We start from the raw sequence: 24,771 nt of genomic DNA on the forward strand, positions 1-24,771 counted from the left end.
GTGTATTTGACTTTGGGGGGATGATTGCCCCCTGCAAGTCTGTGACAGACCGGTAGGGGCATCTGCAGGTCCAACCTTGCAGTGTTAGAAGTTAGACGACAATGCTGTTCGGGCGTTGCAGCCAGAAAATCAAGGAACCAGGGTCTTCGGCTTGACGGTGATTGCTGCTAGTTGGTCATTTGAATTAGTCATGATTGTTGCAGTTTGGCCCGTCCTTTGTCTCAAGTACGTACACCGTAGTGGGAAGCACTGACGCCCATGAGAAATCCGCTGGGCGTAAGCCGGAACACGAAGTGTTGTGGCAGTATAGTAGGGCTTAGAGCCATAGACAACGTTCTACAAAGTTAGTTCCCGTGGACTCCTTGATGCTATCAGTACTAGAAACCAACAAGTGACCAACATCAGGAATAATACTCGGTCCCCACAACAAAGAAAGGCACAAACGCAACGCCCGCCACGAGAGCCACAACTCAGCCTCAGCCTTCCAGGGGCCAGAATTGATCCAGGGAATCCACCGCCGGCACTAAGAGGGCGACGAGGCCTCGGAAATCGACTAATCAAACGCAAAGGCCGGAGTTGCGTGTCGTCCCGGTCCAAAGTGGACTAGGCGGACCCAGTTTCCATAGGAATGCATCGATCTCATTTAACCGTGGGGAGGGCCCGTGGAATTAATTCTGACGGGATTGACGTGCTTGTCAATTGTCATTCATCACGGATCACGGAGGGCATTGCTACTAGACAACTAGTATTTAATTGCAAAGGAGCCTAATCATGAGCTTAAGCACCCTTTCATCTCAGGAGATTGGATCAACCACACAGTACCATCTTTACCTCGATAATGCGACCGGGTTGATAAGGGCCAAACGAGGTCACTTCTACTCCTTCCCAGTTCCCCTCTCTCACCCACCCCGGTCGGAACCATGGATACGGACAGATAGACAGTAGATACTACTAGTACATAGTACCAACGTAGTACTGTATTTAGTCTGTGTATAGTGTACAGTGACGATAAGTTCGAGGCATCGTCATCATACATGAGATATACTAGTAAGAATAGTAGCAACGGCAGAGGACAACACTGCCATAGGCCCATACGTCGCCGGCAACGCACTAAACCCAAATGCCCGCCCCTCTGATGGCTCCCAAGGGGGGCCAAAGGCTGTCCTTTGGCGTCTTTGCGGTTCGCGTGGGCCACCCGGGCCAGGCACCGTCGCTCTGAAACTCGATCCCATTTGTTTTCCCTTTCCCTTCCCCCCCCCATCACATCCACATCCACCCATCCACCCATCCCATCATCTCCTTTTCCCGAGACCTCGACCTACCTAGACCTGCCTCGTTCACGGCTCCAGTTTTGGGCTTCGCCTTTCTCCATCTTCAGCCGTTCTTCTCTTCCTTTCTCAACTTTCCTCTCTCAATCGGTCGGTTTCCTAGTATCCCCATCGACCTTTTCCTTTACACTCGTTCACTCGTTTGAATCGCTGCCTATCCACTTCTCTCTTCCCCCTCTTTTTTCCCTTCTTTTCTTGTTCGTGTCTTTTGTCCTTCCTTCTTGTCCATCTTCTTCATTCGACACTAACGTTTCATACTTATCCTTCCTTCTCCAGCCTGGTGCTGCTGTTTCTCTTCCTGCCTCTGCAAGGGGTATACTGTCGGCGTGTCTGATCACCAACCACCCTCTCTGGGAACTCGTTCTCTCGATCCATCCTTATATTGCTCCGCCTGTTTGAGACGATCGGTGCCATTGCTTTGTTCCCCTTCGCCAGCCTCACCATTCCACATCCATTCATTTTACCTGTCTGTCTCAGAAGTATGTGATGCATTGATCCTTGTTCTTGTTACTTTAAATCTTAATCCCAGTTGGTCGAATTTATCGTTTTACTCTTCTGTCCCGCCCTGCATGAGCCTCCTTGGGGGGTTCGTGTTGTTGTCGTTCTTCACGATGCTCTCCGTGCGCCGTCGATCGACCTGCATGTTTCTTGATCATTCACGTTCGCCAATCTGGGAATCTGGCTGACTGCTTTGTAGTCGGACGCTTTCGCACTGGCCGACTTATACGCTCGTTGCTACAATCTACGGGTCTCATTCATCGGGTCATAATCGAATTCGCCGAGTCAAGAAATAAAACATAGGACAACTCTTGTCGTTGTACATACACACCGCTGGGGCCTTAAAGTCATCGTCGCATCGCGTCTTGAACAGCACACTCCCGTCCCGGGCGCTTTTATTCAACAACCCGCAACATTGTTAAACCACATTCATGGTGGCTTACTCGTCACGTTCACCCTCCTTCCAAAAGCCATATACATATACTGAGCCCCCACGAAAAATGGCGCGCTTCAGAGCCAGCAATATTCTTGGCGACCCTTTTGCGCTCGCAACCACTTCGATTTCGATTGTATGTCTCTAAAGCCTTTGGTAGGATGCTCGGATTTATGACTAACTGCGTCTCCTACTTGTTTAGCTAGCTTGGTTGATCGCATTCATATCTTCTGTCGTCACTGGAATACATGGCGGATACCCCACCTATTCATGGTGGGCTGTTGCGTATTCGTTTTGCTGCATTGTCGGCATGATGCTTGTCTTCGGCACGGATACTGGCGCAGTCTACAACATAGCGGTATGGCGCCAATCGGTTGGTTGTCTTGTTAACAGCCCGTTCATACTAATAAATGGTAGATCGTGGGATATCTTTCCGCCGGTCTTGTTATCACAACCATCTCGATCAACACGTTAGTATATGCGAATAGCGCCGCGTCGCAAGCCGCTGGTGCTGGGTTTATCCTCCTGGCTATGGTTATTGTGAGTGCTGACAGCTGTTCCCTCACATGCCACTGGATACTATGATTCTAACCTTTGGTGTAGATCATTTGGATTTTCTATTTTGGATCCAGCCCTCAGGCTTCGCATCGTGGCTTTATCGATTCATTTGCCCTCCAGAAGGAAGGCGCTGGCTCGTACGCAAATAGCAGGCCTATGTCAACTGCATTCGGTAATCGACCCGAAACGACATCGAGCCAGCCTCCGCAGATGTACACATCCGCTCAACTCAATGGCTTTGAGACGTCTTCGCCCGTGTCAGGGTACCCCGGAGGAGCCCCTGGCTCTGAGCACCGTAGCTCATCGCAGCCCCGCTTTGGCAACCCATCTGCTACCAACTTGGCTAGTACTGGTGCGCCAGATGAGGTTCCCCAGCCAACGGAATATCCGTACCGCGCGAAAGCAATCTATTCATATGAGGCCAACCCTGAAGACGCCAATGAGATCAGTTTCACCAAGCATGAGATACTGGAGGTGTCCGATGTGAGCGGTAGATGGTGGCAGGCAAGGAAAGCCACCGGAGAAACCGGTATTGCTCCGTCCAACTACCTGATCTTACTGTGATCAACGCAGAGCAACCCACGGTGTCACGTCATTTCCTTCTGTCTTTTGGTCTGTCATGATCCTCGCCATTTTGTCGCGAGAGAAAAATCAGTTTTTGATACCCTTCGAGTAGTATCACTCGGCGTGATTCTGGTTTGCGAAGTCTTGTTACGTCTTGATGGCCCCCCTTATTATTGCGGTTCTTTGTTTGGTTCATCGTTCACTAGAGGCATTCCCTTACTTGTTTGCAGTGCGTGTTGGCATATCTGATTCATTTGATCCGCGCTTCATTGAGCGGACATCCTTTACGCGCAGATCTGTTATGGTCTTGAGTTCTACCTGTCATATCCGGAAGCACCTCGTCTCCGCGGTTCCATCTCTTTCGTATCACTATTGGAAACGAGTACGTGTTTAAATGCCATGTTATCCTCCCTCAGCCCTAGTCTCACCAGGAATGAAACGTATGCGTTGGATTAGAAATTAGACTGGTTGGAATAGTACTGCTGGGTTTGGAGGACGTAGGGTAGATGATGGACATGCTGATCGGCTCCATTCCGCTGCCACGTGCACCGAGTGATCCCCCCGCCCGGCCAACGTGGGCTTGCGCCGGAGCTGGCCGACCTCAGCTGCATCCATACCCATCCCCTTATTCCGCTGTTGACCTCGAGTGCACGGAGAGTCTTGCATGACTCTGGCGGGCTCTCTCCTCTGGTTTACCTGTCTCGTCTTAGTTCCGGAGCGTCTCCATCTCCCGCTTGGCCCAATGAAATGGCTTCCCTCCGCCGCCAGACCCAGCGGATGCCTTGCTCAGCAATAGCGGCGGAACTGCCTCGGACACGATGCTTGGATCTGTCTGGGTGGAAGGGATGGGAAGTGCAGAGTTTTCTCAACTCTTGACTCCATGACACCTCTCCGTCTCGGGGTTGAAATCGAGAAACTCGCCATCTTGGAGAATCCTGCAAGTCGAGCTCGGTATCTTGGCTGTACGCACCTCAGAGTGTACCGAACTGGACGGCCCATCTCACGATCTATGGCTGGAGACGGCAATGTTACCGTCGCCTCTAATGTGCTGGGCACAATTGGGACGGTCCTCTGGTGCATCCAGTTGATACCACAGATTTGGTACAATTGGAGGCGGAAGAAAACCGATGGCTTTCCGCCATTGATGATGCTTCTTTGGGCTTCCTGTGCGTAGAAACTGCACATATTGTTGTTCTTGCGGCCGGATAGATTGGCTGACGCGATGGGCATAGGTGCCGTTCCGATGGGAGCATATATGATCCTGCAGGTAAGCAGTTGTTTTTGTCGGGATGGCGAACTGAAAGTTGACAAGGAACCGCAGGAAGTCAATATACCGCTTCAGATCCAACCGCAAATCTTCGGCTTCTTTTCGCTTGTGAGCTGGGGCCAGATAATATACTACAATCAGTATGTATCCAGATGAATGAGTTTGGAGATTTAATTCTCATGGTGATGTGTCTGTTTCCAGTGACTATAGTTGCCTCAAAACGACGTTATTGGTCGTATGCACAGCGGTATTGTTTGGCGGAATTGAGACATTGTTGATTCTCACCTTAAGGGTCTGTTGTTGTTCCGCCTCCTGCGGTTGAATGAAGGGTTACTCATTAGCATTAGATACCGTACAATAAGGGTGTGACCTGGCCGGATCTGGTGGTGGGAGTCGTGGCAGCTATCCTACTGGCGTCAGGGCTTGTGCCGCCCTACTTTGAACTTTGGAAGAGGGATGGCCGAGTAATTGGGTTCAGTGAGTCTTCTTACCGTGTTCGGAAGCTGGCAATTGACCTGACCGTCTGTAGATTGGGTATTTCTGTCTATTGATACCCTGGGAGGTCTTTTCTCGCTTTTTGCGTTGGGTTCGTTGCACCGACGATGCATTGCGTGGATGAACTGAAAGAACTAATGGCTTGTAGCTGCGCAAGGGTCGTTCGATATCCTTGGGGGGATCATGTATATTCTGGTGTAAGTTGGATGGATTGCTTTCCCTGATGCAGGTGCAGACCGGCTGACTCTGGCGGTATAGTATAGTCCTGGAGGGAGGGATCTATGCAAGCCATATTATCTGGCGTATTCGGTATCGAGCGGTGCGAAAAGAAGCCAAGTCCCTTGGCAAGAGCATTGATGAGATGCTTGAGGAGCGGAATGGTTTTCCGGTGACTCATGATGTCGAAAAGGTCATTATGACTCCTCATCCGCAAGGAGCAGGCAGTCATGAGCGTTTTGAGGGGAAAGTGAATGCAACTGATCTCGAAGGAGAAATTCGAAGTGCATGAGCGTTTTGTCGTGGTAATTTCTAAGAGGGTGGCATGATCGGGGCTTATTATGATTGGAGCTGACCAGCATTGGGCGTCACTGATATATAGATCGAATGGCGCCGGAAGGATCCATATTGGTCGACACATAGATAACAACATAACCTAACCTAACATACGTACTGTGTCAGTAAAGGAGAGAAGAGGCCTGGGGCCTGAAACGCAGGAATGCCACTGGGCAATGCATGAGCTGGGCTGGGGGCAACTGGCGGTGCTAAGGGCGTTAGTCCTGCACTCGACCGGCCAACAAACTGCGGCCTGCATTTGGGTTCGACTCGCTTCTTCTTGGGTTGAATTTCATCGGGAGCCCGGGACTCAATCGGGTCCAAGCGTGGACGGCATCGTGTTCGTCGTTCCGGTTTTTTTTCCCCCCCCTGACTATTCTTTATTATTAGGATCGTGTTGTGGGTTGTGGGTTATTACGGAGGATTATTATCTATTCTTATTACAATTAGCATTGCAATATTATTATTATTCTGGACGATCCAGGTCCCGTTGACGACTGTCAGCCGGAGGTCTCTTTAAGTCTTAACTATCTATAGCGGATCCCTCGATCCCCTCCCCTCCCCCGTTGTCTAGATCTATCTGCCATCCTGTCTGTCTGTCTTCCCCCTCTTTCCTGGGCCAACTCCTCTGTTTCTCCTCCTCAGATAGTACTATTATTCTTCCTCTGACTTCTTTCTTCCTATATTTGGCCAGCACCGTCCCTCCCTGCCTCTCGCTTCGCTTCATTTCGCTGCTCTGCCGGTTCTTTCCCGTCTTTCCTTTCTAGTCGACTTTCTCTCCCCTCTTCTACTTCTTCTTTCCTCGTCCTCTTCCCCTTCCATCTCCGGCTTCATTTGGGGCTCCATCTCCGGCTCCATCTCCTCAGTCTTCTCCTGGATTCTTCATTTGCGATTCAATCCCCCCTTCACTTCTCGCCTGCCAGTCCTGATCGAGCCATGCCGAGTGGCCCCTCGTCTGCTGCACCTCTGTTCCGTCCTTCCTTCATGCTTGGATGCTATCTGGACCGGCGGAGGGTTAAGTGACCTCTCCCGCGTCTCTATTCTATCTTTCAAGTTTTTTGTTTGCTTTTTATTTGGGCTGCCCGGGTCTCCATCTGATAATCCGCTCCTTCTTTCCCACCCCCTTTTGCAAATTTGTAATAAGATAGTGATTTGATTTCCCCCGTGAATTTGCCTGCGAGTCCAATTCTATGCATTTGCACCATGCCAGACCGTCGCTGGGCCAAGCTAAAGGCAAAGCTGTTATTGCGGCGGCGATCGTCGACTTCATCCGCTCCGGCCGCCACCACCACCACCTCCTCCACCACCACTGGTCTGGCCGATGACAAGAATCCTAATCTTAATCACCATGACAATCATCTTCCCCCGCAGCAATTGGACCAGCGCCCCGGCGACTGTGCCCCTACCCGACCAATCAGTAACACGCGCCGCGCGCAGTCGTTGCAGGCAGTGCCTCGAGTCTCGGCCGACGAGCCCTGCGATCCTCTGTCGTGTCCAGCTCCCGCCGCCGATTGTTCCCGGCCCTCCGTGATTGGCTCGAGTCGAGGGCGGTCTTACGGCCGTTTGGACGAGGAGACAGAAGTCGTCGACGACGCCGCCACGCCCAAACCTCCTCACGAAGAACCGGTCGCTGAACAACGAGAGGGAAAACAGCACTCGGCTGTTCAACCAGGTGCTGGTGCTGGCCCCAGTGCAACCCGCCCGCGACAGCAATTGGACGCGACTTTCGACCGTGTCCGCCCCACGCCCAACAGGCGTCACAGTCACAGTCCCTTCTCTGAGCACGTCCGTTCCCCACCCCCGACAGCAGCTCTATCGCCTGATCTACTCCCTTCTCCATCTCCAACCCCTCCTCCAGTCTCTGATCGCGCTGCCCCCGCATCGTTCCAGCTCGGCTACAACCAAGGATTCGAACGCCCGGGGCCTACCGTCGGGGAGCCCCAGTTGCCGACGTTGGATGTTGTTGCGGAGAATCCTTCCGGTGAACCAAGTTTCCAGCCCTCCAACAATACTCCTACTACTTCTTTTCCAAAACGTCCCAGCCTTGGTTCCCGCCGTCAGTCGCTGCTGGCCCCGTCTCATCAGTATCTGATCAATAGCTTGTTGGATCCCGGGCCTACTGCCGAACACGACACTTCTGCCAACGGTCGCTTCGCCACCTACAGCGCAGGAATGGCACGCAAGATCTGGGTTAAGCGGCCAAACGGGTCGGCCACGTTGGTCCCGATTTCAGCTGATTCCTTGGTGGATGAGCTACGGGATCAGGTTATCATGAAATATTCGAACTCCCTAGGCAGGACTTTTGACGCCCCCGACATTGTCATCCGCATCACTCCGCGAGACGGTTCGAATAGACAGGCAACCCCCGACCGGATGTTGAGCCCAGAGGAGCCGTTAGCTACCGTTGTGGATTCATATTATCCTGGGGGTCAAGCGATTGAAGAGGCCTTGATCATTGACATCCCTCAGCGCCGCACGCCTAAGCCCTCTCCGCGCCATTCGGTGTATTATAACCATCATTCCGAACCGGGCGAGCATGGCGAATACTTTCCCCTTATGCCGGCAAATCCCAATGTCCCAACGCCGCCGACTCATCCGTCGAACTCGACCGCTAGTGTAAACGCACACCCTGCTCCGTCAATATCCATACTGACAACAGGAATGGCGCCTCCGCTACCCTCTCCAGGTAGTCGTGGGAGTCGACATCCTCGTCGGCCGCCTCTGACTCGTCATACTACTAACTCGCCCACCATCCTTAACCAGGCACCAGTACCAAAAGGTCTGTCGGCCCTCACCTCCGGGAGCCGCTTGTGGCGGTCTGTTGTGCTTCAATGATTGCTAACCTCGGGTAGATGCTGGTGTTGCTTCCAGTTCCATACCTCCTCAGCCTGCCCCATCCATACCGACTCCGCCAGGCCCACCGCCGGAATCCCCTCAGACTAAGTCTCTCACCCCTCCAGCACGTGGTGCGTCACCACGCCCACGCCCTTCAACATCTTCTGCGAAGCCGAAAAAGACCAGCGCACCACTATCTTTGAGTGGGGCCTTTGGAGGCCTTATTGAGGGCACCGTGCCGCCAATTAACGTCTTAATCGTTGAGGATAATAATATCAACCAGCGGCTCTTGGAGGCTTTCATGAAACGCCTTAGCGTTCGGTGGAAGTGTGCTGCCAATGGCGAAGAGGCTGTGAATAAATGGCGCCAAGGTGGTTTCCATCTCGTCCTGATGGATATCCAGTTGCCTGTCATGAATGGTTTGGATGCAACAAAAGAGATTCGAAGGCTGGAGCGCTTGAACGGAGTTGGTGTGTTTCCCAAGACCGCTGACGGGCGGTCGAGTGCTGCAACCGCCAACTTGGCATCACCACCAGCAATTGCGGGCAATAGTGACCCCCTGAAGGAGGAAGACACATTACATGATTTGTCTCTGTTTAAGAGTCCTGTCATTATTGTGGCTTTGACGGCCAGCAGTCTGCAAAGTGACCGTCACGAGGCACTGGCGGCTGGTTGCAACGATTTCCTGACCAAGGTACATCTTTCCATTCTGCTTCACAGTCCCTTCGAAAGGATTCCTATCAACATGCTGACCAACTTTCGCAGCCTGTCCGATTTGAATGGCTAGAGCAGAAAGTGACGGAGTGGGGTTGCATGCAAGCTTTGATCGACTTTGAAGGCTGGCGCAAATGGCGCGGATATGCCGACGATACTCTGCCATCGCCTACTTCTGAAGGTCATACAAGTCCCATGCAAACGGGCGGAGACGGAGCTTTGCGAAAATTCTCGCCCGTCGTCCCGCCATCTCCGTCTTCTACTCTAAGTCAAGGAGCCAACAAAAGGGAACGTAAGGCCCTCAACTTCCCTAAACCCATCGATATTACTCCCGAAGACTCCTCGGGCAGTGGGAGTGGAGAGGGATTGGATTCGCCGGGCAGTCCCTTGACATCGGTCCCTGTGGCCGACGGCCCCGCGGATTCCGATGTACTATAATGGAGAGAGTTTGTTCATCCCAGTGTGGATCGTATGAATTGACTCCATGCTGGTGTGGTATGTGTTGTGTGCATGTTTTCCTTTTTTTCTAAAACATTTCCCGCTATTTTGCGTCTTCCTATGGATACCCAGCATAGCCATCGTCGATGTTCTTGCTTCCTTCCTTCACTCCTTCTTTCCTCTCGTCTGCTGGCCCGACCCACGGCAGCCGATCTCTTTTGTCATTGGCGTTCTGACGGTCATTCTGTTGATTTGCGGACCTGCTTCGGGGACATTGCTCACGCATACGAATGAGTTGCCCCTTTTACTGCTATTATATTGCTTTGCTTTGGAGGAATATATGTCTGCTTCGTAGAATTTTGCTGTATATAGATCAGTGTTCGCAAACTGGGATTTCGCCCAGGTTCTACTTCTATGTATTTCTTTGCTTGCAACAATATGGCCGAGGGTGTTGGTCAGGCCTTGGTTGACACCTTGGGTCCAACAGGTTACTATGATAATGCTGTGTCGTAGTCAAATAGGTATAATAAGTAGTAGTCGACCGATGGGGCGATAAGACAAGGCTAAAAATACATTAATCGCTCAGGAGAAGGCGATCCGCCTAGGAAGGACAACAACAAACAAGCTCCTCCAGATATGAATCAAAATCTGCATAGTACAGTTGAAACAGGCAACAAGGCATACAAATACATCCATCGTCCGTCCGCACTGCGCAACGAACGTGCTATACAATACACGCTCCATGTCTTCCCAATGACCCCGAGGGAATAGAGGACACAAATTAAATTAAACTTCCACCCGGGTCGGGATCTTAACCTGGCCCTTCTTCCGGTCGTAGCTGGGGACACCGTACCTCCGACCGGGGGCACGAGCATTCCGACCATCCTTTCCGGTGGTTTCCTGGCTAACGACAACGTCGTTGATACGGAACTCAAAGCGAGAGCCCTCAAGTTGCACTCTCTGAGTTTGCTTCTCCTTACGCTCCTCAGAGCGACGCTTGTGCTCCTGGTCGGCCTCCTCTTCCTTTCGGAGACGATCTTTGTAGACGCTATGGTGTCTGGCTTTCTCATTGGGCATGAGATTTATTTCACGCCTACTGGCGACCATGTGCGGGTGCGGAATACGCACGTCCGCTGGCTGGAGAACCTGGTGTTCATCCTCGCCTTTGCCAACAACTTCAATGTGGGAGGGATTCTGGGTGATACGGCTTATAGTTTCGGAGGGATCAAGGGCATCCTTAGCGGCGTGCTCGTGTTCTAGGGCTGGGGCGGCGGAGAAGACACGGCCAGCGTCAACACGGTTGAATTGACGGGACTCAGAGACGGGATAGAAAATCTGAGGGTCAGTTAACCGGTGAACGGGTAGGTCGTTAATTCCTTCGTGAATAGTGTTGAGAGGCGTTGTTGGAACCATCTCATGGATTGCACGAGCGTAGGGCAAGGCTAGATGTTTACCCTGATTAGAACTATTAGTTAAGTTCGACAGAAAGCATGTGACATGAACAAACGATATAGCAATCATAGGGGCCTCGGTATATATCAGAATAATAGGCGGTGTAACCATTCCCAGACACTGGGTCATAAAGACTAATCGAATTTATGTTTTTCTCATCATTGAACCGAAGGTACTTCCCCTCTGAAAGCATTTGGAGATGGGACATGAATGACGCAGAGTGAACAAGGAAAAAACAAACGCAGCTCGTGACGGTAAACATACCTGTTCCTTCATCCTGTTTTCCAACTCGACCAACCGGACTACGGCAGCAACCCTCCTCATGTCAACATTCAGCTCCACACTGACAGCCCGCACACTCTTCTTTTGATTCACAACCCGGTCGTGAATCTCACTCCGCAGCTCCTCACTGAGAATAGTCTCTGAGCGGTAATGAGCATTGTATGGGAATATTCTTTTTTCAACAAGTTCCTCAGGCATGTGCTTGATCGCGATCCGAGAGAGATAATTCGTCGAGCCCGGTGTGTGATGTTTCAGGACAGCAGCCTCATTGTTCAACCAGTAAAACATCTGCTGGCGAAGTCTGGTTTGAGGGGCTACTGTGGACGAGAAAGACCGGCATGACCGCCGTGACGTAGATGAGAGGGAATTGAAGGAGGAGCATGTGGAGGAGGAAGTGGAAGATGAGGAAAGGTAAGGGAGGAGAGAGTTGGAGACGACCGGGTTCTGTATTCGGGGAGCCATGTTGAGTGCAAAAGGGTGAGTGCAAAAGGGTGAAGGTGGATAGGTACGGGAGTGGAAGGGAAACTCCGACGTCAATGGGCCTAGGACCGGCTGACTGGGGTCCAATTGACTGGGTGAGGAGGGTATTGGAGGGGGGAGGGGATATGATGGAGTGAGAGAAGGTTGGATAACATTGAGGTTGGAAGAAGAGCACGAAAAGCAAGGAAGAACGGAAGAAACTTTTCGGCGCCGCTGATAGTCACGTGAGTACGCGCCAGCGGCGCTTGCCCCAATCGGGGGTCCTGGCGCCCATCCGATTCTCTCTCCATCCATCCATGTCCGCTCGGACAATCTCGGTCTCTATATCTAGGTGTTTGGTAGTCTATCGAGCATTTGATGCGAGCCATTGAGCCAGTGACCAGTGCGGAGTACAATTCCATTGTTTGAGCTGGTACATTTGGAGCAATTTTCCGTGAAGACAGAATGAAAGCAGCCAACTCGACACGCCTCTTCCAGGTGAGCTTCCGCTCAGCGACCGACACCCTGGCGCAGCACAAATAATAAAAGCGACGAAAAGAAATTGGGTAATACTAATCATAGTAGCCGCCACTGCTCCCATATAACCCAAGCAACGACGCTGCAAAACATGATGCGAATATTTGACGGAGCAATGCGCTACAGTCCCAGCCGGCCAACAGCAGCCGACATGCCTCGGAATGCCTCTGGCCCAAGGACCGGAGTAAGACAGATAGAAAATTTCCCAGAAATGTATCTCAAGTGTATAGGTACCCAGGTAAACGCCCCGCACAATGATTGGCTGCTGCCCAGGTGAATGCTGCAAACACCGTACCACAACACAGGAGCCTGGTTATGGGATCCTGGGATCCAGTGCAATGATCTTTGCTGGATTTTCCTTTGCTTCAGGATTTCGGTCTGTTGATGCAACTCCCTCCCATTTCGCCGGTCGGGAGGGTCAAGGAGAAGGGCTTGAAGGGCCAAGCAAAGGAACTAAAAAATCCCCACCTGTAGACATGAACACGTACGGATAATGAAGAAAAGACGAACAAACAATCAAACCCCCTCCATGTGAGGGGAGTTCATGAGAGCAACTATTAGGGAACCATCTGAACACAGAACGCAACAACACAGGGTATGAAGGTGGGGCAAAACGTGACAACAGGGCAAGCGAAACAGGTAAAATTGGCAGTGGAAATCCCCATGGGCTCCTGGTGGTATTAAAGAGAAACCCCACACGCACACAAATGCAATGTCTCCCACCCAAGAAAGAAAAACAGCAAACGCGACATGTATAGTAACAGCGCCCCTGATCCCATGCTATCGGCAAGCACAGCAAACGAATGGAATACAATCATGAAAAGCAAGCTGAAGAAGCGAGAGCCCCGTTGTCCTTACTCCCAGGAGGAAGGCGAGCCTCCAAATGCTGATCTAGCTCATGAAAACAAGAAAAATCCCTAATGCGCCAGGTAGCCCAATAATCATCAAGCATGTCGGACATAATCTCCACAAAATGTGCGTCTTCCTACCGGCCCATCATATAATCGGGGTAATAGGAATTGTAGGCCCCCATATTGGGTCCCGAAGTTCCCCCGGTAAGCTGAGGTGGCGGAGATACCATCGGGTTCATCGGATTAGTGCGGATTCCAAGTCCCGAATTGGCATTGAAAGCACCGTTGTTGGGCAAGGGTGCATTCGGACTTCCAGTCGAATGAACAGTAACATTATTTCTGATCGCCATAGGGGGGGGCAGGCCTGGAGGGGCGGACAAGCCCGGTGGCGGACCACTGACCGTTGAGAACATATGGTTGTGCATACCACCGAGACTACTGCCCCCCGGTACACTACCTTGAGGGGCCATGGCATTGGACGCGCTCATCGAACCCGGTTGCCCTGAACGGACTCCAAGGGGGTTCTTTGAGAAACTCAGGCGGATACCAGTCTTGACGCTGTTGGACAACTTGACGCCATACAGCTCGTTGAGCGCCTTGCCGGCGGTGCCCACGTCGTCGAACTCCACAAAGCACATAGGACCGTTCTGTTTGTTTCGGAAACACAGACGCTTGTACCCGCGTTGTTTGGAGAACAAAGCCTTCAGCTCTTCTTCGGAAGTGTCCGGAGGAAGGTTCCCGACGTACAGTGTATTGCACGGGGGATTCATATCATTCGGGTTAGCAGCAGGGAGACTGTGGCGAGGTACATGTGGATTGCCGTATGGGAACCCATGGCCCGCCCCTATATTGTTGTTCATCGGCTGGGGAAAGGCCGAGGTTGGGTTCGGAACTCCAATGTGCGCGGTTCCCCCTGAACTGTAAGTCTGGAGTGGGGGGGAGTTGAGGTTGGTAGCCAAAGACAAGTTGCCAAACTGGTTATGCAGCATCTGAGGGTTCGTGGAGCGACGAGGAGCGGAAGCAGAAGCCGAATGCCCGTTTTCGGCATAGCCCACCGGATCCTTGAGTATCGCTCCGGTGTCTTCGTCAATATCTTGATCGATCATCGATTTACCACTGACCCGTGGGAGCTCGGGAACGCCGTTTCCGATAGGGGACTGGGGGGAGAAGATACTGTGGAGCCGTTCAGATGGGGGTAGCGCATCGCCAGTTGAAGATCCGGTGGTCGCGCTCAACATCTCCAGGGTCTGGAAAGTCCCGTTGAAGCGCGACGACTGCCGCGGCAAGCCGCCATTGACATGACCCAGTAAGCCCCGCGTTGCGGTGTGGTCAATCGTGTTTCGCCTGGGGGCCAGAGAGGAGCCAACCGAGCCGTAGAACATTTCCACAACCATTGTGGCGTCGTTTTTGGAATTCGGCTTGCCGTCCAGTAAAGCTCGCGCTTCTTCCGCTGCAGCTAGCGTGCTGAAGCGCGCGACCGCACACAGGTATCCATTGTCTTCCGGAGCGTCGGAAGGTACAAAATCGGCGTCCACAAAATCCTTGGCAAAAAGCAGCATGCTACGCAGAGCGTCGCGACTTGTATTTCGTGGCAGTTTGCGCATTAGGATCGCACCGCCACTAGTCCCATTGGCTGGTCGGATGAAGCCGTTGAGGCCCTGCGCCGACCGATCCGAGTCGCCTAGACGCATGGCAGTCGATGAAACGCTATCGAAAGATGGAGAAGGGCCGATCGGGGAGAATGGGTAGGTAAATGAAGGACCTAACGAAGTTGGGGCCTGCGATGCGGGCGTATTGTACACGTCGGTCGACATCGCATTCTGAGCCGTCGAGGGCACCTGGGAGGACGAGAGCGGCTGGTGTGTAGGCGACGCGCCCGAGGAGACCGAGGGCGTGCGCTGAGTAGTGCTGTAGGAGCCTGGACTCGTACGGGTAGACTGATTCGAACTGCCACTCATGCCTTGCGGATCGAGAATCTAAAGCGCCGAGTCGAGTCGAGTCGATCGATTAACCCCACGAGCGGACGACGGGAGCACGGGCTCCTCGTAAGGTAAGGAGCGGGAGGCAAGCGGGTGACAGATGGGAAGGAGGCTGGAGAGGCCCAGCCGGTGACTATTAGAAACAAGAGAAATATTGTAAGGACCTATGTCGGCCAGATGGTATGATTCAGTATGCTGACGCAGTCTTGTCGAGAAAGATTTGCGATGGATTGAATCACGCGCGACTGAAACCGTGGGATTCGTGTTAAAGGAGGTAATGATGCGACGGACCGAGGGACCGAAAGAAAGACAGAAATGAACCTAGCACGACGGAATGAATCGATAATCAGATGCTAAAGGAATGGGTTGTGCGGTCGATTTAGGAGACTAGTATATGTGGAGGGAGAATGAAGATAGAAGTGAATAGGGGAGGATGGCGGGAAACACAGGCGGAACAAGAAAGAAGAAGATGGTGAAGGGGGATGGGGGGTGGGAGGAAGGTGGGAGGAAATAGGGTGAAGAAGAGGGAGAGGGAGAGGGAGAGGGAGAGAGAGAGGAGGGAGGAGGAAGAGGGAGAGAGCGAGAAAGAGACAGGACAGTTCGGGGAAAGGATAAAGTTAGATTGGGTTTGGGCTTTGGGGGGGGGAGTAGTGGTGGTGGTGGGAGTGATGGTACTGGTAGCGGGTGGGTGTGGGAAGGAGAGGGAGGGGGAAAGCACGTTAAGTAAGTCCCATAGGCAGTCGTGGTAGTATGCCTGGGAATTCGTCGTTGTAATTAATGGTTGTAGTGATTGTAGAATCGAGGTAATAAGAATCAGATCAACCACCGCAATCCGAGCTATCAGGGCACGTAGTGACTAGTACTTCTGATGAGGACGGAGAGGTGGTTGGCGTGATTAAGAAAGAAGGAAGAAAAGAAGAAGAGAAGAAAAAAGCTCGACAAAGGTGACGGGAACGACGACAATGATGATGATGATGATGATGATGATGATGATGATGATGATGATGACGATGATGTTGCCGGGCACTCGGGGCAAGGAACGGTAGGGGAAGTGGTGAGGAACCGACCCGGTGTAATGGGATGATAACAACAACAATAATAATAATAATGAGTGAAGATTGATTGAATGAATGTCAAGTCCGGAACGGTCCTTTAGGGAGTGGACTTGGCCGGTCCTTTTTAGTTTTAGTTTTAGGGGGGGAAGGGGAGGGAGGGGGGGGGGAAGTAAGTACTGTACAGTGTACTCCGTACTAGATAGTACCTACTACTTAATTACTGAGGGCGGCCGACCGGGTGTCTCGTCAGTCGTCTGGTCTGGTCCACGGATCGAGTCTGGCTCCGTTCCAAGGAGAGCGATGGCCAGTCGGGAAGGCCTTAAGCCTGTCGACTAATCCCCGAACTAGACGGTTCGAAGACGTGACTAAGAGGCGCCGTCCAACGAGCGGGCTTGCAGCTGAGGCGCGACCCGGCAGTTTAGGTCGATGACACGACGCGCTATCAATGGGGACTGGAGAGAGCCGATCCTAATGGTCGGCTAGTGGGTTACAGCTGCCTGTGCCTGGAAATCTGGAATATCTGCATCCATCCCTCAGTCACCAGCCAACCAACCTCCAAACGGATCATGGAGGCGTCGTAGGCTACTAGTACTCCATGGCAGGGACAATTGACAATTATCTTTGCATCTAGACCACCGGGACCTCAGAGAAGGCCGCCCGATTGCGGCGATCCCACGCAAACAACTAAAACAAAGAGGGAGAAGCGCCCGGATGCGACACGCTGGTGCGTGCGCCGAGATGCCCGGGGCCGTGGCGGATGGGAGCAAGACGGCCCTCACGCTCCCAGATGAGGATTATTATTCATTCAGTCGGGATGAGTTTGATTACCGTCGCTGTAAATACGATACATCCACTTAATTTAGGGGTAGATATATGGAGATAGTACCTGTGGATTGCATGAGACCGAGAAAAGGGGGAAAAGGAACACTAGGTATCTACCACCATCATGGAGAGATCGAGATCTATCTATCTATCTATCTTTTCTGGTTAGTTATCTATCCGAACTTACCAGTCAGCCAACATGGCTGGAACTCCATTAACCCCCTCAGCCCACCGATGGGGCTTCGGGACATCCTCATCAGCCATTCAACCATCGTTGAAGGATTTTCGAGGCTACAAAGCATCTCGCTCTTACGGCCCCCTCTTCTACTTTCCTCTCGACTCGTGCCCCAGCGATATATGACGAAGATCTATCCCGTGCGATAAAGGCAAAATCCAGCCCAACCATGTTCATGAGAACCCTATCCATCCATTCAGCTGATCACGGGGGGTGTTGCTCTGTACGACAGAAAGCCACCCCGCGGGGCATACCCATGGATGTCGAAGAGTGATTCTGCCTTACCTCCCGAGAGATTCCTAGCTTACTGCATCAAAGTCAACGAATAAGACGAATCCAGTCGGTGATAGACAACCAGCATGTTCACTACAGCTCTAATCAATTCCGTCTCGGCAGTAAGGAGCATAGTTGCGAATCCAGGGAAGCACGATGATCCTGAGACTGGTGCTTCAATAGCAGACGGGATCTAGCATATGAACCTCAATTACTCCGTTCAGAGGCTTAGAGATCGAGGGCATGTGTTTCGATGAGTGATGGCTAGATTGTGCCCATGCACGAGATAATCGTTTCCAAGAGAAAAAGTTGAGTAAGCAGATCAAGAGGGAAAAAAATGGTTCAGTTCTTTGCTTTCGGACCAAGTCTCAATACATACCTACGCAATTATACCGATAAGTAAACCCTCGTTGAATCGTCAGACCGAACCAGGATGCCCTTCCTCGAACAAATCAACCAACCAGCAAAAATATGGCCCGATGAGGCAAAACGCTTACGTCCGGCTGGCGCGATGTACGAGACCTGTCCGGACATGGATAACATGGGCAAGCATGACCGTCGATAGGTACCATAATGTACCTAAGTAGGGATGACTGGGAGAAGCGGGCCCTGGTGGTGTGGCTGCCACGGATCCATGGAAGGCCAAACTCTGACGCTGATCTGCCACCTGAAATTCCCTACGACAGCCAATCATCATGGCCCGTCAGACGTCTGGACTCCGGACTGGTTCGTTCTGTGCCTCGTTCGCAGAACGGGATTGGACCATGACTGACGCTCGATGCGCGGCAGTTGGGACAATGAGAGAGGGGGGGCAGGGAATCCTTTCAGTGGGTTTGGGGCTAGAGTGCAATTAGAACCACCAAGGCCTGGTCATACTCGTCCATAGTGCATGCAGAGCACCATGTCACCGTATCCCGGATTGCCGCTCATCCCGGAAATGAAAGCTGCTGAGGTTGTGGCACCGATGACTCGCAATCACAGGTACCATAGCAGTGGAGGCCAGATGTCAGTATGCGCGACTTTTTCCACAGGCCTATATGCAGGTTAGGTAATGTAGACATCAAATCAGAGGCTTTTTTTGTTTTTTTTTTTTTTTTCAAGTCCGGCGTTTCGTCATGTTGATACTTAGATGTACTCCTTGAATTTCGACTTTTTTTTTATTTTCATCTTCTTATTTTCCTTTTATTTTACGTACCTAGGGAGCCGCTTCAATGCAGACACAAAGACACAATCTAGTGAGCCGAAACTGAAGACGTGCATCAAGGATCAAACGCCCTTCTATTGTCGCAGATGTGGTTGGATAGGATTGGATGATCTAGGTAGGTGCTTCATGACAGTGCTGATCTAAGTCACGGAAAGCCAAGTGGTGCTGCCTCCTGCATGGTCACCTGCCAGCCAAGGGTGCAAGGGAGCAGAATGCACAAAGTACGGAGGTCAGGACTTTTTTTTTTACCCTCTGTTCTCATCAAGGGACATTGTAAGAAGTAGGTAGTTAATATAAATGATGAAATGAAGCCCAGAATAAGTATGACTCCTAGAGATAGGATATATCAACTCGGGCGGCTATTTTCGTTTTTCGAGTCTACCGGAGCATGGCATCTGGGCCTTTTCATCAAGAGGTACTAAAGTGGAGGAAGTCGCCGCCTTTCCCGTCTTTCTTGGTTTGCCTGCGTATTCCCTATCCGCCTTGCAGATGGGAACCCTGCCCGATCCCGGACGTGGCTTTAGCATTATCTCAATAGGCTCAAGGAATGCATGTCTTTTTGTGCAGGGCGGAAATGTCATCCCTGCCAGTCATAATCGCTAATACCCAATATGAGGCATTAAGGCAGCACTTTGGAACCTTTATAAGGGGGAAGGGGGAAAAGAGGCCTGGAGACGTATCTTCATATATCCCAAGCACAGCTGCAGTACGTAATCGACTCACATAATGTACATAATTATCAAACCATAAATTCCAAGAGCATAGCTCTCAATAAACGCCATAGGAAATGCCAGTAGCACCATATTCGAAGAAACACGTTCCGTTCCGGAAAAGCCATCGTCATCCACCCCAATGATGATAGTCACCTTGTTCCACCCAAGCTTCCGTTGCTCGGGGGAGAGCGCACCATGCAATTATACAGACGTTCATCCTTCAATTTTGTACCTTCCTGTTCTCAAAGACAAGACCAGCCTGTAGGATATGACAATAATTAGTCAATCGACCCAGATTCAGAGCGTGTCCCCTCCCATGCGCAAAGACCATAGTATATAGTAGCAACGTACCAAGCTTAGTAACCGCCAAACGGAGCCACTGGGCTGCGCTCCAACACCAAGCCAATACTTGGCTCGAGACCGATCAAGCGAGATCTCCTTGTATGCTTTCGCGGTGCGGGCTTCCTCCTCGGATAGGTTTGTAGGGCGCTGGGGAACGGGGTTGAAGGTGCCGATGACTTCGAGTGGTTTCGAATCGCGAGCCGACCTGCAAATCAGTTATATATCAGCATTCGGTCTCATCATTACTTGGGAAACAACCTGTTGAGTCGCTCATGGAAAGTAATATATTGATGCCGGGATTTATGAAAAATTTACCTACCGTGCCTGAGCAACAACAATGTTGTAGAACGGCTGGTGCCTGTTTCCGAAGCGGGAGAGACGAATGCGAACAACCATATTGAGAACTGACTTTTGCAATTGGGAGATCAACAGGAGGGGCAACTGCGCAGCAGAAGGGCAACTTGATCGATTTGAAGCAGACCAGACTCCGACTCCGCGGCAGTTTCCAGCGTTCTCGGGAAATCTATCGGGCCGAGATGGCAGAATCCGGACTAGCGCCGACCAGTCCAGTGGGGAGAGCCCGATAACAATGATGCAATCCCATACCTACCACTCCGTACTACTACTACTATAGACTACCCTCAAGGCCCCTCCTCCCCCAGGCTGGCTACAATTCCTACCCATATCTACTGCATCGAGGATAGCTGGCTAGCGCTGCGTTCTCTCTGTACAACTCCCTACTCGCTCATCCATTGTATGCTCTATCCCGCACTCGCTAGGCGGAACCCTTTCCCCGCATTATTTCGATACTATAGTAGATCCGCCAAGATGTCTTTGAAGGTGAGAAGCATCTTCCCCATTGTCGCTTCAAAACAAACCCCTCCCAGCTCACGAAGAGGTACAACTAGGCTATCTCGTCGAAAGATGCCGCTTCCCTAGACAAAGACCTGATGGAAATAGGTGGATGGTCCTTGGACCAATTGATGGAACTAGCTGGACTCTCTGTCTCTCAAGCTGGTGGGCATTACAACACCTCCCTCAGTGATATGAATCCAAAACACTGATAGCCTTAGTCTACCGTATACATCCTCCGAGCTCAGGAAAGGATGTCCTTGTTATCTGCGGGCCAGGAAACAACGGTAAGCCAATTACAGCCACCTGCCTACGTCAGGAACGATGCCGATTTTAACATCCCCTAGGCGGCGATGGCCTGGTAGCTGCTCGCCATCTAGCTCAATACGGTTACAAGCCATCAATCTATTACCCTAAGCAGGGCAAGAACGAACTCTACCAGGTATGCCATTACATTGTGGGGCATTGCGCTACATGTCTATCATCTAGCAGACTCGAAATGTATGTCTCTGACTATGGTCACATCACCAGCGTCTCAAAACTCAACTCGAGAACCTCTCCGTCCCTTTCGTATCCGATCTGGCAGTAGCCATCAAGTCATCCGACTTCCTCGTCGATGCAATCTTCGGCTTCTCCTTCGGCGGCCCCCTGCGTGAACCCTTCCCAACTATTATCTCCCAGATAGAAACAGCCAGCATTCCCGTGTTGAGTGTCGATGCACCTAGCTCCTGGGACATCGAAAGTGGACCTCCCGAAGAGGGCCCGGGATCCAAGTTCATGCCAGAAGCGCTCATCAGTTTGACGGCCCCCAAACCCTGCGTGAAACATTATACGGGACGACATTTCCTCGGAGGAAGGTTCTTGACGAAGAGTATCGCGGAAAAATATGGGCTGGATCTACCTCAGTATCCTGGCATTGATCAGATTGTCGAGGTTGGTGTTGATGCTGAGGGGAAGCTCTGAATAAAATCGGGCTTTGCTGCCTTCAACAGTCGACAGGGTCTGCAACACAGAAATATAGGGCCTGCGCCCGGAATTAAAGCTTACGATAAAGATTTCCAGTAATGGTTACATCGAATGTATCATTCTACATGGTGCCAAGGATTCCGAGTAGCTTTGTCCGTAACATTTCCAATGTTGAATTCATGCAGTGTGGTGTGTATCGCTATCATTAACTAGAAGTGTATACGTGCTATAGACAGCAGAGTGAAGCAGAACACAGGTTCTCAATAATGCATGGATCCCTCATGACAGGGACTCCCGAATCTCGCCCATGATACCCTTGGTTCTTGGTTCCTTACCAAGACCAGAGCTGGAGATATTCTTTAGAACATCACCAACATCGTAGACCTCCTTGGCAGCAGTCCTAACTTCTTCACCAAGCCCCTTCACCAGAGTTCCCAGAGCCACTAGCCCACGGTATACTGCTTCCGAATCCTTCTCGCCAATAATCATCGCTGTCAGCTCTCCTAGGAGCACTAGCGCCCGTTCCGATGACTCGGGTATAAACTCCCTGCCCCCAGAGGTCAAGTAAACGGCGAAGTTAATGTAGAGTGTGTTTACGGCAATAGTGAGGTTTCGGTTTGGCGTCGCTCCGCTGTTGGTCAAAGCAGACTTGACGCCGCTTAACACCTGGTCGAATCTGCTCATGGCCAGGTCACGTCCGGCATCGGTTTCGAACAAATTTGCGAGCATGCGGATGGACAGCATCGCATTATTGACATTTAGCGGAGGATCAAACACGCCACTAGATTGAATTCCGGAGATGAGGTCCTTGCCACCGTAGTCTGCAGTGGCAGTCACAGGAGTAGCGGCTGCAGACAAGCGGAGAAGGTCCAGGCCCGGCAGTCTGCTTGCGGCAGGCCAGACTGTCGCAACCTTATAAAGTAAGACAACTCCAGCTTCTACTGCTGGAGACTGCTCGATATTCGAAGACTCCAGCTGACCGCACAAGGTTGCCACCGTCTCTAATTCCGAGGGACTTAGCGATAAATCTTTTGACCCGGAGGATATGACATGCTCATTAAGCTCCTGTAACTTCTTGGCGATCACTTTGAGATTGGCGGACTTGATGGAAAGATATGATTTTTGCGGGAGGATCTTTGGACGGGCTTCAGGGACGGGGGGCGATTGCACATCTCCAGGACGGTAACGCCTCTCTTGACCCCAGGGATCGGCACCAGCAGGCGTCTGATCCTGCGATGGCTGACCAAGAGTCGCACCTTGTGTATTCTGGACAATAAACTGCGCCACCTGATCAAGGTAATTCATTGACAGTTCATTGTCCTGGATAAACTTGGTCGCGGCCTCGTACGGGTTCTGAGAGACGTTGAATGGAAGTTTGAGAGGAGGTTTGCCGTCTTCCACATCAACGTCGAACACGTAGTCGTAATCTTGGCCCAGGTACTCCGTTTTCCTTCCACTGCTGGCGGCGGAATCTACAACAGTGCCGACTGCGATCCATTCCCGTGAAGCTGCCGACCAAGTATGAGCAGTGACACTACCATCGGCCTCCCGGATCATCTGCACCTGTCCGTCCTTGGTGCCGGACTTCTGTCTGAGGAACTCCGGACCCGGAAGCTTATCTTTGTTAATATTCCCAACCTGCTGTTCCGGAATTGCCGATTCCTTCACAGTCTTCTCGAACTGTTGCACTACTTCAGCACTTGCCATTCGCTCCTGGCTTCGGCTAAAGACCCTTGTGATCCGGTCACTGGCTCCTGTGACTATGTCGCCATTATCCTTGCACACTGCAACGCTCCAAACAGAGATGGCGGGGTGTGTGATAGTTTGTACGCACTGCGTACCCTCCCAGATCCTCACCGTTCGATCCTCACCGGAGCTGACTAACTCGCCTGAAGGTAGAGTGGCCAGAGAGTAGATAAAGCTCTCATGACCATGAATCTCGCCAACAAGTTGGCCTTGTATGGTAAAAAGTCGAATCACTCCATCGTTGCTTGCAGAAGCAAAATGCGCACCGGTGGGGTTTGAGGCGGGCACCTTGCAAAGAGCCCTCACGACGTCCTGGGAATCTTTGATCGTTTTCAGCAGGGTCCCAGATGTATTGAATATACGTATATGCTTGTCCGCGCAACCTAGACAACAATTAGCCCTTCCAAAGAATGGCCCAGCCATAATATCAGGACAGGGCGCGCTTACCCGTGATGATCGTATCCTTATCATAGGCGAGCACTGTCCAAACACTTCCTTGATGGCCCTCGAACACAACATCGGACTCCCATTTACCCACCCTCCACAGCCTAGCTGTAGAGTCCCAACTTCCGCTGACGACCCATCCACCCTCGTGTGACACATCAAGTGCACAGACATTATGAGTATGCCCTAGGAGCATAGCATCTGCATTGTCATCGGCAGCTTTGCCTGGTTGTCTGGCTTCGATGATAGTATCCTGACCACCGGATAGGACAAGTCCATCGGGAAACTGGGGGGTGGGTGGATAGTACGCCAAGGCGTTGATAAAGGCCGAGCCATGAGAGGTGATAGTGTAGTCATAAGTCGGAGGCGGGGTAGACACTAGCTTCCAAAGTCGTACCGTTGCATCGCGCGATGCTGAGAATATAACATTGGCGTTAGGAAAGGCCACGGCGCGAACCTGCGGAACAGAAGCAAATGGGTTAGCGGTCGACAATGGAGGGGTTGGTTGGAGCTGAGAGGTGGCAGCGTCAACAGCCGGGACATTCTTACATCATCGCCGTGACCCTCCAGAGAAGCGGAGATCTTGAACTCAGGCATACATAGACCAGTCCACTGGGTTGGGGGGAAATGGATCCGAGTGGAGGGGGGAGGATGAAGGGAAACTGGCGGGTGTCAAATGGATGAGTTGGAAGTAAAGAAGACGAGGGGGGGGGGGGGCTTCAGCACACCTTTGGGGGGGAACTTTCCTGGTAAGTTCACCTAGTGAGTACCTGAGTAGTTGCTAAGGACTAAGGAGGGCCATGGGACCATCCGGGGCAATCACGTGGGCGGTGGCTTGACCGTCGTCTGGGAAGAAGTTACTAGAAACGGAGGCTGG

General features: G+C 51.7%; 8 protein-coding genes across 8 annotated transcripts; 4 read left to right on the forward strand and 4 right to left on the reverse strand.

The window, feature by feature from the left end:
- The first annotated feature begins 1,992 nt into the window (after window positions 1–1,992).
- Window positions 1,993–3,395, forward strand: sho1 (osmosensor SHO1). The gene is made up of 4 exons (XM_025607321.1): window positions 1,993–2,395; window positions 2,462–2,617; window positions 2,677–2,799; window positions 2,863–3,395. Exons 1-4 carry the CDS (start codon window positions 2,258–2,260, stop codon window positions 3,379–3,381), a joined length of 936 nt encoding a protein of 311 aa, XP_025469115.1. The 5' UTR covers window positions 1,993–2,257; the 3' UTR covers window positions 3,382–3,395.
- Window positions 3,396–4,390: 995 nt separating this feature from the next.
- Window positions 4,391–5,651, forward strand: BO94DRAFT_462653 (PQ-loop repeat-containing protein; the record flags this gene model as incomplete). The annotated part of the gene is made up of 8 exons (XM_025607984.1): window positions 4,391–4,547; window positions 4,614–4,648; window positions 4,703–4,788; window positions 4,850–4,940; window positions 4,996–5,125; window positions 5,178–5,234; window positions 5,292–5,340; window positions 5,402–5,651. 8 exons carry the CDS (start codon window positions 4,391–4,393, stop codon window positions 5,649–5,651), a joined length of 855 nt encoding a protein of 284 aa, XP_025469116.1.
- A 1,009-nt stretch (window positions 5,652–6,660) lies between these two features.
- On the forward strand, window positions 6,661–9,827 carry BO94DRAFT_390439 (response regulator). The gene is made up of 3 exons (XM_025607319.1): window positions 6,661–8,474; window positions 8,548–9,224; window positions 9,296–9,827. The coding sequence occupies exons 1-3, from the start codon at window positions 6,899–6,901 to the stop codon at window positions 9,680–9,682; spliced, it is 2,640 nt and encodes an 879-aa protein (XP_025469117.1). The 5' UTR covers window positions 6,661–6,898; the 3' UTR covers window positions 9,683–9,827.
- A 341-nt stretch (window positions 9,828–10,168) lies between these two features.
- On the reverse strand, window positions 10,169–12,203 carry BO94DRAFT_533531 (mitochondrial 37S ribosomal protein mS45). The gene is made up of 2 exons (XM_025611349.1): window positions 11,399–12,203; window positions 10,169–11,137 (listed from the first exon to the last, which is right to left on the reverse strand). The coding sequence occupies exons 1-2, from the start codon at window positions 11,876–11,878 to the stop codon at window positions 10,469–10,471; spliced, it is 1,149 nt and encodes a 382-aa protein (XP_025469118.1). The 5' UTR covers window positions 11,879–12,203; the 3' UTR covers window positions 10,169–10,468.
- Window positions 12,204–13,365: 1,162 nt separating this feature from the next.
- BO94DRAFT_390445 (uncharacterized protein) lies at window positions 13,366–15,473 on the reverse strand. The gene has a single exon (XM_025607320.1). It carries the CDS (start codon window positions 15,219–15,221, stop codon window positions 13,398–13,400), a length of 1,824 nt encoding a protein of 607 aa, XP_025469119.1. The 5' UTR covers window positions 15,222–15,473; the 3' UTR covers window positions 13,366–13,397.
- A 4,291-nt stretch (window positions 15,474–19,764) lies between these two features.
- Window positions 19,765–20,282, reverse strand: BO94DRAFT_555239 (mitochondrial 37S ribosomal protein bS16m; the record flags this gene model as incomplete). The annotated part of the gene is made up of 3 exons (XM_025613778.1): window positions 19,765–19,803; window positions 19,896–20,091; window positions 20,206–20,282. 3 exons carry the CDS (start codon window positions 20,280–20,282, stop codon window positions 19,765–19,767), a joined length of 312 nt encoding a protein of 103 aa, XP_025469120.1.
- Window positions 20,283–20,714: 432 nt separating this feature from the next.
- BO94DRAFT_622842 (NADHX epimerase) lies at window positions 20,715–21,701 on the forward strand (the record flags this gene model as incomplete). Its single annotated transcript, XM_025617106.1, has 5 exons — window positions 20,715–20,726; window positions 20,795–20,903; window positions 20,960–21,025; window positions 21,086–21,180; window positions 21,270–21,701. 5 exons carry the CDS (start codon window positions 20,715–20,717, stop codon window positions 21,699–21,701), a joined length of 714 nt encoding a protein of 237 aa, XP_025469121.1.
- A 148-nt stretch (window positions 21,702–21,849) lies between these two features.
- Window positions 21,850–24,579, reverse strand: BO94DRAFT_533536 (WD repeat PLAP family protein). Its single transcript, XM_025611350.1, has 3 exons — window positions 24,444–24,579; window positions 23,898–24,351; window positions 21,850–23,833 (listed from the first exon to the last, which is right to left on the reverse strand). Exons 1-3 carry the CDS (start codon window positions 24,489–24,491, stop codon window positions 21,984–21,986), a joined length of 2,352 nt encoding a protein of 783 aa, XP_025469122.1. The 5' UTR covers window positions 24,492–24,579; the 3' UTR covers window positions 21,850–21,983.
- Window positions 24,580–24,771: the final 192 nt, after the last annotated feature.

This window comes from Aspergillus sclerotioniger (assembly GCF_003184525.1).
Source record: "Aspergillus sclerotioniger CBS 115572 chromosome Unknown BO94scaffold_9, whole genome shotgun sequence".
Taxonomy (NCBI): Eukaryota; Fungi; Ascomycota; class Eurotiomycetes; order Eurotiales; family Aspergillaceae; genus Aspergillus; species Aspergillus sclerotioniger.